Source organism: Mytilus galloprovincialis, chromosome 9, assembly GCF_965363235.1.
Source record: "Mytilus galloprovincialis chromosome 9, xbMytGall1.hap1.1, whole genome shotgun sequence".
In the NCBI taxonomy this organism is placed as follows: Eukaryota; Metazoa; Mollusca; class Bivalvia; order Mytilida; family Mytilidae; genus Mytilus; species Mytilus galloprovincialis.
The window spans coordinates 65232095-65249209 of NC_134846.1; the positions used below are offsets into that span (position 1 = coordinate 65232095).

At 31.4% G+C, this 17115-nt stretch overlaps 1 protein-coding gene across 6 annotated transcripts in view; it reads left to right on the forward strand.

The window, feature by feature from the left end:
- Positions 1-12165, forward strand: part of LOC143045659 (uncharacterized) — a 41364-nt gene extending 29199 nt beyond the window's left edge. For 5 of the 6 annotated variants that reach the window (XM_076218312.1, XM_076218315.1, XM_076218316.1 and 2 more), the window contains 9 exons: positions 79-1568; positions 1852-2064; positions 4548-4601; positions 5254-5283; positions 7548-7784; positions 8429-9208; positions 10165-10327; positions 10671-10789; positions 11087-12165. In XM_076218312.1, the coding sequence (XP_076074427.1) occupies positions 79-1568; positions 1852-2064; positions 4548-4601; positions 5254-5283; positions 7548-7784; positions 8429-9208; positions 10165-10327; positions 10671-10789; positions 11087-11245 (3245 nt within the window). In that variant the 3' untranslated portion in view covers positions 11246-12165. The remainder of the gene's footprint in view (positions 1-78; positions 1569-1851; positions 2065-4547; positions 4602-5253; positions 5284-7547; positions 7785-8428; positions 9209-10164; positions 10328-10670; positions 10790-11086) is intronic. The other variant, XM_076218318.1, reaches the window with a different exon arrangement.
- Positions 12166-17115: the final 4950 nt, after the last annotated feature.

The following is a 17115-nucleotide window of genomic DNA, read 5'->3' on the forward strand; positions in this document are numbered from 1 at the left end:
TACAATTATCCACCCCCCCTTATGTTAAAAAATATTCCTAAGAATAATATCACTTCACATATTTTATATGCCTTACAGTGGATACAAACTCAAATCCAGATGTTATAGAACTTGATGACTCCATTGAAGATGAACTTCTCAAGTGTAATGGAGACTCACAGTCACAAACCAAAAATTCTGAAGATGATTTGGATAAGAAAGAGGAAGATAAACTTCTACAGATGGAAGTTGATATGGACTTAGATAGTAAGGGCAACACAGCTGATCTCAAAGAAGAAAATAAACTTTTAGAGTTAGACAATGAGAATTCTAACCATAGTGTGACTAGTGTAAAAAGTAATCACAGTATAACTAGTGTAAAAAGTAATCACAGTATAACTAGTGTAAAAAGTAATCAAAGTGTGAAAAGTAATCACAGTATAAATAGTAATCATAGTATGAAAAGTAATCATAGTGTGAAATCAGAAGCAAGTGTTAAGTCAATAGATAGTGATAAATCTGTTAAAAGTATTCATAGTGTGAAGTCTGTAAATAGTGATAAGTCTGAAAAAAGTAATCATAGCATCATTTCAGAAACTAGTGTTCATAGCATAAGTTCAGTTCATAATAAAAAAAAAGATGATATTTCAATTCAAAGTGATTCAAGTAATCATAGTCATAACTCAGACATTAGTGAACCATCTAATACGAATCATAGTCTTAACTCTGAAATTAGTGTTAAATCTAATAGTAGTACAAAATCTGACATTAGCATTCATAATGGAAAGCCAGAAGTTTATATTTCTAGTTCAAAATTAGACATTCACAATGAATCTAGCAGTCATAGCATTAAATCGGACTCGAACGACCAATCAACTTGTAAAGTTGTGGAACCTGAGTCAAAATGTGATAAATTAACAAAAGTTGAAAATGATCTTACAAATGATGATGTCACAAAGTCTGTAAGAAGTGAAAAAGACACTGATAGTCAAGATGACACAAAAGAGATGGATGTTTTGGAGCCTTCAGAAGATAGTCAGGATGCAAAGTCCATGGCAAGCTCCATATCTGATGATAAAGAGGAGAAAATGGATATTGATTCTGATGAAGAGAAAGATGATGCTCTATCTTCAGCAAAAAATTCGTCTGATTCCAAAGATACAAGTGATAATGAACAATGCTCAATCAAATCAGAAAGCTGTGATTCAGACTTAAAATCAAATAATAAAGGGTCGGAAAAGTGCAAAATTGAGGAAAATGAAAATGACACTAAAAGTGATGGATCTGATAGAAAGAGACCTGCAGAGTCAGAAGACTCAGGGTCGCCAGAACCAAAAAAATCTCGTTTAGATGAAGTTATAGGTAAGCTAGGAACACAAATAGGGATTCCATTAGATAAAGTGAAAGCCATGGAGGAATTATCAGACACTGATGCAAGTCACCTTGACAGTGAAGTGACAGAGTCAAAGTCAGAGGAAACTGAAACTTCATCAGATACAGATGTAGATGAGGAAGATGATGATGATGATGTTGCTGAAATGAAAACACCTGTAAAATCTCCAAAGAAAAGCAGGAGAGTTTCTCGAAAGGTAATTGATATTACAAAATTTCTCATCAATTTTATTTTAAATATTAATTATTTTCTATTTAAATGAAAATGAAATGATGTGGTATTGTTGAGTCCAAATAAAAATACTAAACCTGTTAGTTATGTCAAAGGATAATTTCACTATAATTCTTTTCAATTCCATGATTTTAAATATAAAAAATTTATTAAATTATTGCGTTTACATCGCATTTTTCGCAATAATAAAAAAGTTTTTTATGAATTATTTGACATGAGCATGTAACTGAAACAAAACTGTTTTATAGGAATTATCAATGCTAGTGAAGGCCAAGGTCATGTTGTATTTGAGAACATACAGAGATGAAACTATCAAAGATCTCCACAGAAAGATTGATGACCTTCAAAGCAGCAATGAAATGTGGAAAAACAAAGCTAGAGATCTGGAAAGAAAAATGTTAGAACTAACTGTGCTACAACAAAAACATGAGAAACGGAAAGCAAAAACTGCAGCACTCAGGGTAAGTGTTTTTGGTTTGTACTAACACCATTTCATCTATTTAATATGGTGAATCTGACCATGACCTCATTTTCATGGTTCATTGATTAAGCTTTTGTGGTTTAGGCTGTTTCTCAGATTTTATAAGGTCATCTATTTTTAATGTGCTGAATGACAGAGTAGTACATGTCTATCTGGAAGCATTCATTTGACCTTGACCTTATTTTCATTGGTCAATGTGAAGTTTTAGTGGTTTGGTTTGTTTCTCAAGCAGGTCAGCTATAATGATGAATGTAATGATTGTTTAGTGTATATCTCTGTCTGGCAGGGTTTATCTGTCCTTGACCCAATTTACATGGATCATCCATTAATGGAATAATGTTAAAATTATATGATACTTGTATTAAAACTTATCTTAAGAACTTTCAAGCATTGTTGTGGTCATATTATGAAGAAGTTTGGAAAAAGAAGAACACAATTTTCTTCAAAATCTACAATGATATTTTTATACGACCGCAAAATTTGAAAAAATTTTCGTCGTATATTGCTATCACGTTGGCGTCGTCGTCCGAATACTTTTAGTTTTCGCACTCTAACTTTAGTAAAAGTGAATGGAAATCTATGAAATTTTAACACAAGGTTTATGACCACAAAAGGAAGGTTGGTATTGATTTTGGGAGTTTTGGTCCCAACATTTTAGGAATTAGGGGCCAAAAAGGGCCCAAATAAGCATTTTCTTGGTTTTCGCACTATAACTTTAGTTTAAGTTAATAGAAATCTATGAAATTTTGACACAAGGTTTATGACCACAAAAGAACGGTTGGGATTGATTTTGGGAGTTTTGGTTTCAACAGTTTAGGAATTAGGGGCCAAAAAAGGGCCCAAATAAGCATTATTCTTGGTTTTCGCACAATAACTTTAGTTTAAGTAAATAGAAATCAATGAAATTTAAACACAATGTTAATGACTACAAAAGGAAGGTTGGTATTGATTTTGGGAGTTTAGGTCCCAACAGTTTAGGAATTAGGGGCCAAAAAGGGACCCAAATAAGCATTTTTCTTGGTTTTCGCACCATAACGTTAGTATAAGTAAATAGAAATCTATGAAATTTAAACACAAGGTTTATGACCATAAAAGGAAGGTTGGTATTGATTTTGGGAGTTTTGGTCCCAACAGAATAAGGGGCCCAAAGGGTCCAAAATTAAACTTTGTTTGATTTCATAAAAATTGAATAATTGGGGTTCTTTGATTTGCCGAATCTAACTGTCATGACTGTGTATGTAGATTCTTAACTTTTGGTCCCGTTTTCAAATTGGTCTACACTAAGGTCCAAAGGGTCCAAAATTAAACTTAGTTTGATTTTGACAAAAAATGAATCAGTTAGGTTCTTTGATATGCTGAATCTAAAAATGTACTTAGATTCTTGATTATTGGCCCAGTTTTCAAGTTGGTCCAAATCGGGGTCCAAAATTAAACTTTGTTTGATTTCATCAAAAATTGAATAAATGGGGTTCTTTGATATACCAAATCTAACTGTGTATGTAGATTCTTCATTTTTGGTCCTGTTTTCAAATTGGTCTACACTAAAGTCCAAAGGGTCCAAAATTAAACTTAGTCTGATTTTAACAAAAATTGAAATCTTGGGGTTCTTTGATATGCTGAATCCAAAAATGTACTTAGATTTTTTATTATGGGCCCAGTTTTCAAGTTGGTCCAAATCAGGATCTAAAATTATTATATTAAGTATTGTGCAATAGCAAGTCTTTTCAATTGCACAGTATTGCGCAATGGCAAGAAATATCTAATTGCACAATATTGTGAAATAGCAAATTTTTTTTTAATTAGAGTTATCTTTCTTTGTCCAGAATAGTAAGCAAGAAATATCTAATTGCAAAATATTGTGCAATAGCAAGATTTTTTTTTAATTGGAGTTATCTTTCTTTGTCCAGAATCAACTTAAATCTTTGTTATATACAATATACAATGTATATTCACTTTTTACTACCAACTGATAAATTAAAATAATCTTTACCATTCAGTGATAACAAGCAGTTTTTTTACATCTTAATATTTTATGATGTATTTAAATGAGTAGTTATTGTTGCAAACTCCATTAGAAATTTTAATTGAGATTAGTTTTGGAATAAGGGAAAGGGGGATGTGATTAAAAAAATTGGGTTCAATTTTTCTCATTTGAAATTTCATAAATAAAAAAGAAAATTTCTTCAAACATTTTTTTGAGAGGATTAATATTCAACAGCATAGTGAATTGCTCTAAGAGAAAACAAAACTTTTAAGTTCATTAGAACACATTCATTCTGTGTCCGAAACCTATGCTGTGTCAACTATTTAATCACAATCCAAATTTAGAGCTGAATCCAGCTTGAATGTTGTGTCCATACTTGCCCCAACCGTTCAGGGTTCAACCTCTGCGGTCGTATAAAGCTACACCCTGCGGAGCATCTGGTTTTTGCATGTAAACAAATATGTAAATTTCACTTGTAGCAAATTAGCACAAAATCCATTGGTGTACAGGTGGATGAAAACAAAGTGGAAAAGGTATGTTTTACTTTCACACATATATTTTGCTAATTTATATCCATTGCTTTGTGTAATAATTGTAATATAGAGCTTTAAATTTAACTAGTGAGGGTTTTTAAATTTTTCTTGGGGTTATTGCTATATATATAACATAAGTCAAAAAATTATTAATATGGGTACTGGTATAATTTATAAGAGGAAAAGTCTAAATGGCTAATGTTGTCTGAAAGAAGAATGTCAAATATATTGTAAAGTTCTACATTAAAAGCTGTGTTATTCCTGTAAATTCAAATTGGGTGTTTGAAGGCCCTTTATAAAAAGGAATCTTCAGAGTTCGGACACCCTTTCTTCTTCAGCAATATATTGCTGCATTGTTTATTTTAAATAAAAATTTTTTTAGAAATGACCCATGTTACTATTGGTGCAATTTTATCCCGAAATATTTCTTCTGGAAAAATCATTAACAGTTAATCTGACTATACATATAAAAAAAAATGGGAAATTTAAAAATCAAGATTTTCAATGAGAATGATTAGTTTTGGCACAACTGAGTCTTATGTAGACGAAACTCGTGTCTAGCATATTAAATTATAATCCTGGTACCTTGGAATACTATTAACACCCATTTGATACAAAAAATATTATTGATAAGAAATTATTTGAATTCCAGCAACCAATAGCTTCTCCTACACACACCATGGTAAGCTTGCATTAATAAGTTCTGAATTTTGGATGGTTTTATGTTTATTCTGTGGTAAACTACCTGGATTACAACAATCAAGATATAAAAAATGTACAAACCTTTTTTCATACAGTATAATAAAGTAGATTTTGCTATCTCTACTGTACAAATTTTAATATTTATGTAACATTTTAAACTAAAATAAAAATTAATTTAATGTCGAAATATTATGGCAAAGTTTAATAGTGTGGCTTGCTTGTAAAATATTTAAATTTAAACTTCTACATGTGAAAAATAAACAAAAAACATAGAAATGATCTGTACATAACAAGAGGCATGTAATCCAGATAGTTTACTTTTTGGTCATTTGATGGTATTCAATAATAGTCACATATATAGCTACTGTAAACTCAGAAATATAACTTTTAATATTGCCATTGTTGATAAAATGGATATAAATTTGTTTATAAGTTATTACAATTTTGGGAAATGAAGTATAGAAAAATTTCTGTTGCTATATTTGCACAAATTAAAATATTGCAAAAAATTTCTGATTTTACAGTAGGTTGAGTTGCAGATTATCCAGTTTAAATCATACATTAGAAAATAATCAGCCAAAATGAAAATTTGTTTGTTTTTCTCACTCCTGCCGAGTACAGAAAATGTTTTGGTGCTTTTTTCCTCCATCAATTCTTGAACTTTTGGGCATCAGACTTTGCTTCAGCAGTTATGATACGTGTGGCTTGGAGCAAAAATCGTTTCTTTTCGAAATTAAAAATTCTGACCAAGAGTGAGGAAACAGACGTATATTTTTTTTTTTTTTTGGCCTATTACCTATGAAAATGTGACATAGGAGTGATGTCCAACATGTCCAAAGTCTGAATTATTTCTACTATATCCATAATATAAAGTGTGAAACGGATACCAAATATACCATTTAGCAGCTAGTATTATAGCCATACTCTGGAAGAAATTATTATATGTAAATTGCATATCACTAGTTAACTCTCCTTAAAATTGATTTTAGAAATGTGGATAGTGTGTTAAATTTCCTGACTGATAATTCATGTGTGTGGACATGTTAGTCATAACATGCATGTGAAAGTATTGACAAGATCTCAAAATGAAGCCATTAATAAAGCAATTATGTATTAAATGCAAGAAGTTTGAGTCTTATAGGATAAATTCAAAATGTAATGTACTAATCTGACAAACCAATAACATGTGAATATTTGATAAATTATAATCACTTTGTTAAATATTGTGTTACTGTTGAAAATAGGAATCACATTCAAATTCATTGTCAGAGATTATCAGAAAAATGTTCAGGATCTCAATTTTGGCATTAATAATAAATTCGTTAGAGGTAAAAAAAGAAAAAGAAAAAAAAAGTCATTTCTAGAAAATTTGGTGTGATTGTGCGCTGGAAAAAGTAACTTATGTAACAAGTCCACAAAACATGAAAAATAGGATGAATTTTGAGGTATCCTTGATGAGTTTCTACAGTTAATGCATGAACCAAACAAAACTAACATTATTATCTAACAGGTTGTTGCACTTTATCTTCAAAAATATATTTAACCTTTTAAAATCATTTAGAATCATTCTTTCTAAAATTGTCAGATCAGACAGACTTTGTAATCAGTATTGTAGGTTATCTTTTTCCAAGTAGCTCACATATAGTGTAGCATGAAGATATAAAACTATTGTAAATTTAATCCATTCTTTTGTGTAATCCATATACATTTAAAAGGCATTCATTCCAAAATTTACAGGATCTAGCTGCTGATCAGCCAACTTTAAATATTGAAAATATTGAAAACGGATTAAAAATTAAACATTAGATAGCAATCTTTGCTCAAGTGGCAAAGTAATGATCCCATGTGGAGAAATACATTTGTTGACCAAACTGCTTTCAATATTGACCTATAATGTTCCTGAAACTAAAAATGTTGATAGTAGTAGTTGTAGTCCTAATGATGATCCATACCTCAAATCATGGCTGACTATATTACTATAATAGAATTGAAATTTAATAAGAAATTTTGATAAAAAAAAGAAGGGCAAATTGTTACCACACCTGAGGAATATTAAAGAGGTCTGTGGTATACGACACACTTAACAGTAATTTCATAATGTATGCATTGTAGATATTTGTAGCTGCTCATCTGTAAATTTTAAAGATGTTTTTCAGTGTTTAAGTTCATGTTATTTGTCTTATATACCTGCTTTGTAGTATCAATATTTAGCCAGACAGAATATTATTGAACTTTATCTTGCAGAGTAAAGGAATTGCTCAGCAGCAAAGTCAAAATCAGACAACACCAAATAAAAGTGGAACCAAAACACCACCAAGATCAAGTGTTCCAGTTGTTTGCCAGTCTCCACAAGGAACACAAGTGCCTGTCATGATCCAGTCACCTCCAGCCGTCACGAGACAGTTAATACCTATCACCTCCAACCTTACAAGACCCACTTATAGCGTCACAACACAGTCACAAATAAAACAAGCTTTAAGTGTAAGTAGCCAATCACCTCCAACCTTACAAGACCCACTTATAGTGTCACAACACAGTCACAAATAAAACAAGCTTTAAGTGTAAGTAGCCAATCACCTCCAACCTTACAAGACCCACTTATAGTGTCACAACACAGTCACAAATAAAACAAGCTTTAAGTGTAAGTAGCCAATCACCTGCAACCTTACAAGACCCACTTGTAGTGTCACAACACAGTCACAAATAAAACAAGTTTTAAGTGTAAGTATGACTCATTAATATGGTCAAACTGTAGAAGGGTCATTTTTAGGCTGGCCAAATAATTTCATAATTTAAACATGGTAAAAATCAGTGATCCTAAATTCATTTGATATGTCATCTGCAAGGACAGAATTACAGAATTAAAAAGAGGAAAACATGAGTACCACTAGGGTACCCTACTCAAGTTGCAAGTACCTTTGAAAAATGCTTCAGGTCAATTTTTTAGCAAATTTAAGTTAGTCTCTTAAGTCAGTGTTTTGAAGGTCACTGATAGTTTTAAGTGAGACATCAGATCACAAGGTCGTCCCCAAACCTCTTAAAGTCACAGGTTGGAATTGATCATGTTTTAGCCACATAATTAGTTGAAAGACTTGTATTTAAAACTTTTCCAATTAATATTACAGTTACCTCCACAAAAGACACAGATTTTATTGTCACCTACACAAAAACCTCCAGAACCTCCAATTGGACAATATCCTTGTAACAAAACTGTCAAAAGTTTACTGGATACATCTAGACAACAACAACAGATTATAGTGTCAAACAGTACAAAGGCTATGTTGTTTCCAACATCAAATAATCCTAAAGTTGGACAGGTTCCTCAACAGTTTATAATGGTCACATCTACTCCGTCCATGCCAACAAAAACAAATATGGTAACAGCAATTTCAAATGCTGCCAGGCCTTCAGCAAAGATTATTGATCTGACAGATGAAGAAGAAAAACAGATTGTGTCACATGTTGCCAGAACTCCTTCCATTCCTTCTGTTGTATCAAGTATTCAGTCTCAGGGAAATGTTCGTAACTTAACTCCACAACAGGCAATGTTACCTCAACAGAATATCATATTTAATGGCCCAGGTGGTACTCGATTTGTAAACCCTAATCAACAACCTTTACAGTTGGTATTTAATTCTGGTGCCCAGCAAATACGACCAGGAAGTCTGCTTACTGTTGTAACAACCCCAACATCAGCTGGTGTTCGTCCTCCAGTTATATCACAACAACCAAATGTTGGACCTCCTCAATTAAGAGCAGCACAACTGGTGCCCCTGGCTTCACTTCCAAGAGGTACTCTACCAGGCACTACAATGGTAACTGGTGCCCAACAATATAATATGATGAGAACAGTAAGACCTCCACCACCATTACAATCAGCACCAAGTAACCAGAATAACCAACAGGTAACTTAAATGTAGCAATTTCTACATGTTTTATTAAAGATCTATTTAAGAATCAGTTCCTTCAATAATTACACAGCTTTCTTGGAATTTGAGTAAAGTATTTATATAAAAAAAAATATAACATGAATATAAACTATAATATTAACTAATAATTTTATTTATTGTATAGCAATATAATATTTCCCACAGAACGTAACCAAAAGTTAGCGTGCAATAAATTCTAATATTGCACTAGTGCAATAAATCTTCAAAATTCATGACGTCATTAACGATAAAATCTTAGTTTAAACCAATTTTTACTTTCAAATATTATATTGCTATACAATAAAAGGGTTATTGCATGAATATTGGGGAATATTGTCCCTCGTAGAACATATATTGCACTCGCAAGCTCGTGCAATATAAAATTCTACTCGGGACAATATTCCCCAATATTCATGCAATAACCCTATAGTATACATTACATGAATATAGAATGTTAGTTTTAACTATTTCCTTGGTAATGCTAATGGTGGAGAGCCATATTTGATAACCAAAATGTCAAATACCATATAAACACAAAGAGTGCATCAAACTATTAAACTGATGTTATGACAATTCATCAAAGTTTCCCATAGTATCCAGTCCAAAATGCGGAAAAAATCAAAACATCAGTATAATATCAAACCAAATGTTAATGTAGGATTCAGGGTCAAACCAAGGATTTGTATAAAGACTATACAAGTCCCTGGTCAAACCGACACTAAAATTGATAATATTTAGAAATTTGATTAAATATATATATATGATATTTTCATTTCTTTTCCCATCATTATTTTGGCTACTTGAGAGATTTAAAGAATAAAAAGATGAATTGTTTAATGTATACTTGATCTCTTATGAGATAAACCAGAGATATAAAATGTTGCTTGGATCAGGGTTTGTATTACTAAAAGACTTGTCTTCATCTGTTTCAGAAGTCACAGCTACCTCCAAATCCATCACAGTTAGTCCATCCACCACCAACTCAGAAACAAAGCCATCCTGCTCCATTACCTGTACAAGATCCACCAGCCATCAAACCAGGAGAAAAACCATTAGCTCCTAAACCTACACTGAAAATTTCTAGAGTTAGTCAAGGTAGGTATCTATTCAGTTTTCATTTTACTACTGTTCCAAAGGAAGAGGTAAAACGGGTTTACCTGTCTGTCCCCAACACATGTTTGTCATCAACAAGTTATAGTGTCTTGTAATATGGTAACAAGCTACATGGTTCCATTGCATTTGCATCCATATTGTTCCAGTTTCATTCAAATAAATATGCGTCATGGACTTCAAAATATTGACTCTTCAAGTGTGAAGTTGTATTTATATATTATATGATATACCTGATAATATATATAATGATGTAGTTTATATGAACTCGTGATCACATCAATTTAAAACTAAGAACACTTTTCATCAGTATATTCTGTTTTTGTAGGCATTGTTTTATCATGGAATATGACCTATATTGCTAAAAATCATGCAGAAATACAGTCATATCAACTATTCGCTTATCAAGAAACTGCAGCACCTTCTACTCCTAGTCTGTGGAAAAAGGTAAGTTCATTTGATGCAAGCCTGTCCCAGGTAAGTATTAAATACATTTACAATACTAACAATATACCAAAGAAAAAATAACTACGTTAATGATGAATCTGGTTTAAAATAAAGTCGTTTGCATTTTAAACAACACCAGGTATATGCATTAGTGTACATGTAAAAATAATTTCCTATCCAACAACTGTTCAAAGTTTTATGTGCCCTAGCCATGACATGTATATATTCCATTTGAGAGATTGAAGTTCATAAATATCTGATTGATTGATTGGTTTGACCCATTTAATGTTATTACAGGTAGGAGATGTCAAAGCTTTACCTTTACCTATGGCTTGTACACTGACACAGTTCCAAGAAGGAAATCGTTACCATTTTGCTGTAAGGCCAGTTGATACTCATGGGCGACCTGGACCATTCAGTGAACCAAGCTCTATACATCTTATGCCAATGAAGTAGACGTGCATTATCAATATGGCAGAGATTCCCAGTCTCAATTTACTAAATGTATTGAGACAATATATGAATCTTGTTTAGTATGTAAAGAGTTCCACCAGGAATTCTATTGGACAATAAATATGATAGAGACAATAGTTTCCTGTGAGGAAAATTTACAATTTCTCTCTTCTTGTGAATATATTGCATTCTAAACAGGGGTGCTAATGGCCAGAAATGATCTTAATGTTTTACTTGTGCATTTTATTTTTGTATATTATAATTTTATTGTGGAGGTAAATGTGATATTTTTTTATCATTAATAGTTCTGTCAAATTGTATGGAGTAAATACTATCAAGTACTTGCAGTGCTATTAAGTTGTTTATAAAGTAATAGTTTTGAAAAAAATAAAATGAGAAGGTACTAATTACCTATAAACCAACAATGTTTGTTGAAAAATAACTTCTAGAATAACATTTCGAAATAATGTAAATCAGATGGGTTTACATGAACTGCAAATAACATATCCATACCTTTGAAAATCAGATGTTTTTATCTTATATGACAAGTATACAGTTTTGTATGCATGACCATGGTGAAAATTTAATTTTATTAAAAAAAATTCCAATAAATATTTGTCCTATAGACGTTTACACTGTTTTCTTCTGTCCACCATTGCCTAATGCTATTAAATTCAGAAAACATAATGTACCATTATGTGTATATGTGTTTGGTAGACTGGTAGACATGCATTTAGAATGAAAATTTTTAAACTTTGAAGGAGTGATTGTGTTTAATGTTCTATATAAGTACAGTTGTGTCAGTATAAATGATTGTTGTTTACAATCTGTCGATTTTGATGATTTTATTGTACATAGAAATTAGCATATATTTATGTCCAGTATTTAGATGTTAATTTACAAATAAATTTCTAAATACTTTAGTTCTGTCTCTTTTTAACAAGACCGGAGAGGATTTTTACTGCCAACTAGTTTATCAACAACCAAGGAAGTATTAATTAAAAACTCACTATAGATACCAGGATTGAAATTTTATATTTGCGCCAGACACGTGTTTGGTCTACAAAAGACTCATCAGTGAAGCTCAAATCAAAAATGTTAAAAAGGCCAAATAAAGAACAAAGTTATTTACTTTATAGTTTTGCTTGAAGGCACATCCACATGTGAACCAAAATGGATAAACAAATAAAATCTTGTGTAGAAATTCTCAACAAGAGGCATTGATAGAATGTTGCTGCATCAGCATTGATACAATTGACATGGAGAATGTTGCTGCATCAGCATTGATACAATTGACTTGGAGAATGTTGCTGCATCATACTTTTGTTCTTTTAAAAAGAAGATAGGGACATGGAGTCCCACAAGTCTACTCTTTGTTTATAAAGGATTTGAGTTCAGAGCACCACACATGTCCTCTTATAGTAAAAAGCACCACAAATTATCTATTATAATAAAAGTGCATCCCATATGTCCTATGTAAATAAAAAAGTGTGCAATATATGACCCGGTTATTTAAAAAATGCATCCTATTATCCCCTGCTAAAAAAAGTGCAACATATAACCCTGTTAATGAAAAAAATGCATCCCATATGTTCCCTGCTAATAAAATAAACTCATAGATACCAGGATTAAATTTTGTATCTACGCCAGACATGCTTTTCGTCTACAAAAAAGTGCATCTAGACCCTGTTCATAAAAATGCATCCCATACGTCCCTGTTAATAAAAAGTGAATACCATATATCCTATGTACGGTAAATAAAAATTTTACCACATACTCTCCTATTAATAAACATGTCACTCATTTAAAGGGAAACTTCGCAAAAAAATCAAAAATTGATATTATGTTCATTCTGTATAAAAATGCTCAAATTCATGAATATTAAAGTTTTATTCTGCTTGATAAGAGATCACCATCGATTTTAAATTTAGAGTATCAATTCTCTCCGGTCGGCCATTTTGTTACCTTCTCCGAATTGCTCCCAAGATATGTCTAAGGACCAAAACTACAGTAACCCGATGTAGTCGTAATTGCGTGTTGATATCTTGTCAATCGTACGGTTGTTTTATCCGACTAGTTAACTATAACTAAGTTGATACAGAAAATTTTCTTATCTTTTTTTTTTAATAACCATGATCTGTTATTTTTAACAATAATGATAGTATTGGAATTAGTTAAAAAGTAAAAGTTTCAAATCATAAATAAGTGTTCCGTGAAACTTGAATTGTTTTCGGAAATCTAATTAGTTCATAATTCTTTTATGTAATAAACTTTATTCAAATAAATTAGGATCTTCGCTCCACTGATCACCTGCATGGCTAAAGGTATTACTCCCAAAGGTATTGCAGGGGGTGTGACACGTCCAGGTATTCAAGCGATTTCCTGTCGAGCTTGCAAATTCATGCATCGTTTCACTTCTTAGGGTATTGGTCAGTGTACACGGCCGATAACTTATAACTTTCCATTTTGAACTATTAGGTGTATAATATGCATCTCTATCTTGCGTGTCCGAAAGTGATATTATATACTAGTCATTACTAAACTCATACCAAGGATTTGTATAGTTAGTCTAACTATACAAATCCTTGCTCATACGCTTGTTTATGAATAAAATTTCTGATGTAAAGAAAATTATTTATAAAAATATAGATAATACCTAAAAATAAACAACAGATTTGATGAAATAAAAATCTATATACATATTTTTTGTCAATGGTGAAGGACAGATCGGACCATACCAGAAATTTTGATTTAAAAAATGTACGCACTTGTCGACCATCGTATATACGCCAGGATAAAAAGTTACGGAACTATAGCGCAAATTCAAATATATACATGTATACATTGTACATAAGAAAGAAACATACATTTTGTGTAAATTGTGGTAAAAGTTTTGTTAGTGGACTAGTCCACGTATGCCAACAGTATGTAATCATCAAATGTCGAAAGACTATTGTATACCAAAAGAAGAAGAAGAAGAGATTTAAATACAGGTCGATATATAACTTTCTTTGGCTCATCGAAGTTAAGGACATTTATATTACAATTAGACTGTTCTCGAATAAAAGAAGAAATTCGTCATCATCACAATTGTTCCGACATGCATGTTATATGTACGCAACTGGACGTACACTAATAATCCCTAAGGGATGTGAATATTTTCCAGGAAAACTATAGAGTATCAAAGTTTCAAATCAATTTCGGGATTTATTTTCTTTCTTGATATTCAATGACAGCAATTTAAAGAACAAACTGCTTGTCCGCTTTATAGGTATTCTTGCCAGTTGAAACAGACTTATAATAACATTAAACAATAGGGAAAGATGACATTAAATTCGTTCTGGTTTTTTTTGTTTTTTTTTATACATTGTTGGTCAAATAGCTAAAGTATTATATATAATTGGGCCCGATATAGTTACGGTGTGAGACGAAGACTATTTTGTTAAGGACATTCCCGATTATGTAAAACAAAATGTTGTTGTTTTTCACACTTGAAAAGCATATATGTTCGTAAATTTCTATTCCATTCCAAAAAGATTCTTAAATTTTCTGTCAATTTTTAAAAAAAATTATCAAATATCTGAAGCATTCGTGCTTTGTGAGATTTGAAATATTTTGATGAAAACATTAATTCCTAAATAGGTAATTAAAGATAACTTTGGATGGACTATATTATATAATTGCAATTGTTAATGATCTGTTTGAAATATTTAAGGCTGCCGATCCTAATCTAAAATAGTACAATTTTTGGTTTATACACTCGTAATTAGAAGGCCATTTTTATTATGAATTTATACTTCAATTAAGATAATAAAGTATTTTATCGTTACTGAATTAATCAAAAGTCATAATTCATTTAAAAGTGATCTTATCATGCTTATGCAAAATATAAAAATATACAACAGCTATCCAGTTATTGTGCGACCTTATTATTCCCGTTAATTAACTTTTTTTTACATTTCTGCAGGGACGTCTATATAAGTCCTTGATTTCTGTGTCTAAAACTTTTACTGACTCCCGTTTTCAATTCATACGAAATGTTGTTCACACCTTCAAGCCAGTAAACCGTGACGCCTAGATTTCACTAAATGAGGATCAAAGGATTAGAATTACATAATGCTAATCCTTTAATTACCTTGAGTTAACCGACGCACTCAACATTCTTTAGGTGTCACAAAACAATACACATTTTATTTCCACCGTACAAGCAAGTGAAAATGTGAGAATGAAGCAAAAAGGTCAAAATACAAACGTGTATTTTTATTTCACTATTGATCATGTCAATTTCATATGTTTGTTTAAAGTATTTGTAGAAAAAAATCATAAAAATGTTCTCTTGTATGAATTAATTTTATTATTAAAATTCGATTTAAAATAGCCACACGATCTAATTTTAAAAGTTGCATGGCTATCACTTATTTTTCGTTGGTTAATAGCTACACCAAAAGTCGTCGATGCGCTTTAAATGGCGTTATTAAATGGTTAACGAACAAGACTTAAATGAGATATTTTCACTCCCGGCATGCATCAAAGACTTAAACTACGTCACATAAGTCAGGAAGTTTCAAGAAATAAAATAAATAATTCCCAATTTTCTCCTTTATTAGATTTCATATCAAAATAAAACTTGGTGAATATGTTTTTTATGGTATTATGAACAAAATAAGATGAAAAGTGAAAATTCGCGAATTATCCCTTTAATATGTCCTCTGTTAATAAGAAGTGTGCCACATATGACCCTGTTGATAAACACTTCATCTCATATGTCCAATGTATATAAAAAGTGTGCCACATCTCCCCTGTTAATAAACATTTCATCCCATATGTCCTAATAAAAAGTGTGCCAAATACCCCACTATTTATAAACATTTCATCCCATATATCATCTTTTAAAATAAAGTACTATGTAATTAAAAAGTGCAACAGGCATGTCAGTTCTATGTTTATAGTAAGAAAGGACATTGGTGCAAACCTCATCTTCCCTTTAATAATGAGGAATGGAAACTTCTGCATTAAAAAAAAACTGTTTAAAGTTTTGCACAAGTATGTACAGTGTATAAGGATTATAATTTCTGAATCATGTGTATTTCTGCATCCTCTGTTTATCAGTTGTTCAATTACACCTGTGTCCAGTTTGTTCAGGAAAGGGAAAGACTACATGTGTTTACAAAATAATCACAAACTTGCTCGAGAAGGTTTGACAGGAACCAAAGACAGTTTTGCTAAGGATGGGGAATTCTGTTCCATGCAGTCATGTCCTGGGAAGAAATTTCCTATGCCAACACAGACATATCCTTGGTAAGAAATATGGTATTAAGTTTATTTGTTGTGATATTTGTTTTTAATGGAATCTGGATGGTAAGTTATGAGACACACAGTAAGTTTGTACATTAAGTTTTTACAAAACCAACATCATGTTGTAGGACAAAGATTAATATTTAGAATCGTATCTATGTGTTCATGTCGTTATTTAACCTTTACCAGAATGAAATGTGTGCATGAAAGTTTTATGAACTACAAAATTTTACCAGAAACAAGCGTCCAATTTCTTTAATAATGCTTCAGCTTTATGATGATAACAAATCCATGAATTTTAACAGGATTTTCGAAAGACAAAAATCGGTTATTGATTTGGACATGTACGGCGGGCAACCTTTAAAAAGTTAGTTCATTTACATGAAAACGCTTTGACGACATCTTTTCAATATAGATATGTTGTTTCCTGTGACTAAATGTAGGACAAGTTAAATTTTCACGATTTTAGCTGTTCTCGTTGTTGAGTTGTAGACCTTTCAGTAGCAACAGTGATGGTTATTACTAGTAGTATATGAATTTGAGTTATTTCTCTTTGAACAGAAATGGTGTTATTTCTA